General features: G+C 47.6%; 1 protein-coding gene across 1 annotated transcript; it reads left to right on the top strand.

Moving 5' to 3' along the window:
• Nucleotides 1-533: 533 nt before the first annotated feature.
• GHSR (growth hormone secretagogue receptor) lies at nucleotides 534-3,841 on the top strand. Its single transcript, XM_037524530.2, has 2 exons — nucleotides 534-1,329; nucleotides 3,537-3,841. Exons 1-2 carry the CDS (start codon nucleotides 534-536, stop codon nucleotides 3,839-3,841), a joined length of 1,101 nt encoding a protein of 366 aa, XP_037380427.1.
• The last annotated feature ends 373 nt before the right edge of the window (nucleotides 3,842-4,214 follow it).

Raw genomic sequence — 4,214 nt, 5'->3', positions numbered from 1 at the left:
CCGGGCACGACCAGCCCTTCTGGGCCACGCAAGTCAGCCCCCGAGAGAGCGAGGAGAGAGCTCGTAGCTGTCACGCTTCGCAGTGCCAGTGTCCAGAGACCCAGCACGCCAAGACGCTTCGGAAACTGCTAGGTGCCCCTGGAGCTGAACGCGAAGACCAAGCAGGGTAGGTGGGGGCTGCCGGCGGCTGGTAGTTGTGGGGGCGGGGGGCGGGGTCGTCCAGAGACTGGATTAGGGAAAAGAGACTTAGGGAGCGGGTGGGGGGAAAGGGGAGGTGCTAAAAAGAGCAATGGGTCACTCTCTGTCCTCACCACCCGTGTGTGTGCATCTCTCCATTTTCCCCTGTGCTCTCTCCCTTCCCCCCACCGCCCACCCCAGCCTCTCAATCTCACCTTCACCCTCAGTTTCTGCCTCTCGCTTCCCTCTTGGCTCTCCTAGCATCCTTGCGCCCGCGTCCTCTATTTCTGCGCGCCAAGCAGGACCTTCTCCCGGACCAGCCGGGGCAAACCCTTCCGTGCAGTCTCGCCGGCAACATGTGGAACGCGACGCCCAGTGAGGAGCCGGGACCCAACCTCACGCTGCCGGATCTGGATTGGGACGCGCCCCCAGACAACGACTCCCTCTCCGAGGAGCTGCTGCCTCTCTTCCCCGCGCCGCTGCTGGCCGGCGTCACCGCCACCTGCGTGGCGCTCTTCGTGGTGGGCATCGCCGGCAACCTGCTCACGATGTTGGTGGTGTCGCGCTTCCGCGAGCTGCGCACCACCACCAACCTCTACCTGTCCAGCATGGCCTTCTCCGACCTACTCATCTTCCTCTGCATGCCCCTGGACCTCGTCCGCCTCTGGCAGTACCGGCCCTGGAACTTCGGCAACCTGCTGTGCAAACTCTTCCAGTTTGTGAGCGAGAGCTGCACGTACGCCACGGTGCTCTCCATCACCGCGCTGAGCGTCGAGCGCTACTTTGCCATCTGCTTCCCGCTGCGGGCCAAGGTAGTGGTCACCAAGGGCCGGGTGAAGCTGGTCATCCTGGTCATCTGGGCAGTGGCCTTCTGCAGCGCGGGGCCCATTTTCGTGCTGGTCGGGGTGGAGCATGAGAACGGCACCGACCCGCGGGACACCAACGAGTGCCGCGCCACGGAGTTCGCCGTGCGCTCGGGGCTGCTCACGGTCATGGTCTGGGTGTCCAGCGTGTTCTTCTTCCTGCCTGTTTTCTGCCTCACGGTGCTCTACAGCCTCATCAGCAGGAAGCTGTGGAGGAGGCAGCGCGGCGAGGCGGCGGTGGGCACCTCGCTCCGGGACCAGAATCACAAGCAGACGGTGAAGATGCTCGGTGGGTGTCCGCGCGCCCGCAGCCCCTCTCGCTGCGCCTTCCCCTTCGCCCTGAATTTCCACGCCTCTTTGTCCTGTTTTTCTGTCTCTGCTTCCTTGTATGTCTCTCAATGAGTCTTTCCTTTTTCGGTCTTAAGCTCTCTTTTTGGTCTTTTGGTATCTCTGCCGTCTGTTTCCCTTATTTATTTTTTTTAACTTTTTTGCTCGCCAGCGCTCTCTTTCTCCTGCCTCCCCTCCATCCCTCAAGCTCCTTCCTTTCCACATGCCCTTGCCTCATTTTGTCACACTCTTTATTTTCTTTTGGTCTCTCCATGTCTCTTCTGATCGCTCCGTTTCTTCCTTCCTGGGAAGATGCCCCCACCTTTTATTTGCCTAAAATGAGTTTTATAGCGGCCCAGAAACTTCCTTCAAAATGGAGATATTTCATAAAAGTCTCCTGTAGGTGATCTGCAAGTGTTAAAGGTGACGTTAAGCTTCCTGCCTCCCTCTGGGCATATCTAAGTTGCATTAAGGAAAACAGCCATTGCATTAAAGAAAACAGCCAAAGAATCCAATGGTAAATTTAAACAAAGACATACACGTGGATAATTATTTGAGAGATGATCCCTTTCAATATTGTGGTTTGCTTTCCAACTTGCTTTCCCCCCCCCCAGATAATCTCATCAATTCTCCTTACTCTACTGTTTGCACAGCTTTGTAAGGAAGCCAGTGACAAATAAATGCTTGAGTCTCTGTTTTCATGGTTACCTGTCTCTCCTGATAGGATAGGATAAGATAGGGTAGGGTAAGGTAGGGAAGGGTAGGGTGGGATGGGTGGGGTGGGGTAGGGCAGGGCAGGGCCAGATAGGATAAGCTGCTATAGGCAGACGGGGTGGAATCTAGCAGGGCTTCCTATCCCTCTCCCAAAAGGGCCTTCAGAGAAACCTGGGTGCAGTGTCAGGAATGGAGTATACTGAGTATTTATTTAATGGATTCAGCTCTTTAAGCTGTATAATTGGCAAAAGCAAAATAATTCAAAATGTGTTCTCAGCCAAGCAAAATATTAATTCTGCTTGCTTTTAAAAAATCACAATCTATACCTTGGGTTTTTTTTTTCCAATCTGGACATTTTGGTTAACAGTTTGTTCTTATTTGCATACTTAATGCTTCTTAGAAACCATTCCAGGATAATTTTGTATTTGTAATTTTTCCAATTCTTTGTATCCTGTATATTAAAGTGGCAGTTTATTCAAACAATGCCAGAAAGTTTCATTTTCTAGACCAGTGATTCTCACATGACTAACAGATTGTAAACCTGCTTGTGCCCTCCAGGGGACTCTAATATTCATAATGCTGCTGTGGTAGTCAGTGTTACTGTGCAGCTTAGTTTTAAGAATAAGTTTAATCATTTCCTTCAATGCCATTTTTAAACAGTTAATTTTCCTCACTGATGCCTCAATTTTCCTTTGTCGAATGCTAATTTTCTTTTGTCAGGGAAACAATGAAGTGGTCAAGGACTATTTTCTGTTCTTCAGCCTCTGATTTCTGATTTATTTTAAAATTTAACCTAGAAATTTCAAGTTTTTGAAGAAAAAATACTTATATGGGTACAATGAAGACTTAGATGGATGATAATTAAAGCGAGTTGGTTTTATGACCTTTTATAACTTACTTATGTCTACTGTAGGCAGTAAAGTATCATCCACCTCAGTAGTTAGCAATCCCGGCCTCAGGCCTGCCCTCAGGCCTTGGTGAAACATTAAAATGAAAAGAAAAAAGCAGTGTTCTGATTTTCTTCCTAGAGATTTTAATTTAGTGTGTTTATATTATATCCTAGGAATCCATGCCTCACAGAATTCTAATTCAATGTGTAGTTGAGTATAACCACTTTCTGTCATTTATGTCTAGCTATTTCTAACATATACATCGGACTACTCTGATAAATTGTCTAGTCAGTTGAGTCAATATGTCCTCTTAGCCACAAAATCACTCAACTAGTTATAAAATAAAAATGACTGGGGAGCTCAGTAAAAATTGTTGAACTATTGATCCAGACAGACTCAATCTTGGTTTTAAAAAATGTAATAATATGCAAGAATAGAACATAAGAATTCTCTGGGGCCAGTGGTCATACCATACATAATCAAAACAAAACTATGTCTGCAAAATAGAATGTGATTTGTTATGCCATTTCTAGAACTGATGTCCTCTCTCCCGTTGTTCTTTCAGCTGTAGTGGTGTTTGCTTTCATCCTCTGCTGGCTGCCCTTCCACGTAGGGCGATACCTATTTTCCAAATCCTTCGAGCCTGGCTCCCTGGAGATCGCTCAGATCAGCCAATACTGCAACCTTGTGTCTTTTGTCCTCTTCTACCTCAGTGCTGCCATCAACCCCATTCTGTACAACATCATGTCCAAGAAATACCGGGTAGCAGTTTTCAAACTTATGGGATTTGAGTCCTTCTCCCAAAGGAAGCTCTCCACTCTGAAGGACGAAAGTTCCCGTGCGTGGACAGAATCTAGTATTAACACATGACAAAGAACATTGCTGAGCAAAGTCATTGCTTATTCTAAACCAGAAGCCATAGCACAGCAGAACTTGGGAGAAAGTTGAAGGTTAATTTTGGAATTAGGGATACATAGATCTGGAAACAATTGGAGGGAAAGAATGAGATAGAATTTGTTGTGTGTGAGCAGTTTGATTTGATTGCACACTCATCAGTGCTCTCATACACTATTTCTGCATATTCATTGCCTATGATTTTGCATTCTGCTGTTGGTGCTAGTAAGGACTTTGCAAGTCCGAGAAAGGAGGAGGTGCAGAGAGGGCAGTTAGGGCACCATGTACTTGGTAAATTCTACATCCTCAATGATTTAAATTCTACATCCTAAATGATTTAAATGATGAA

Source organism: Talpa occidentalis, unplaced genomic scaffold, assembly GCF_014898055.3.
Source record: "Talpa occidentalis isolate TD23 unplaced genomic scaffold, MPIMG_talOcc4v2.1 talOcc4.4, whole genome shotgun sequence".
NCBI lineage: Eukaryota > Metazoa > Chordata > Mammalia > Eulipotyphla > Talpidae > Talpa > Talpa occidentalis.
Note: the sequence above shows the minus strand (reverse complement) of the source record. Positions and strands in the feature narration are given on the sequence as shown.

Excerpts from the sequence above, each read along its gene's own strand:
- GHSR (XM_037524530.2), top strand. The coding sequence starts at position 534 with ATGTGGAACGCGACGCCCAGTGAGGAGCCGGGACCCAACCTCACGCTG. Across the intron at positions 1,330-3,536 it reads GCAGACGGTGAAGATGCTCG|CTGTAGTGGTGTTTGCTTTC; the intron begins GTGGGTGTCCGC and ends TTGTTCTTTCAG.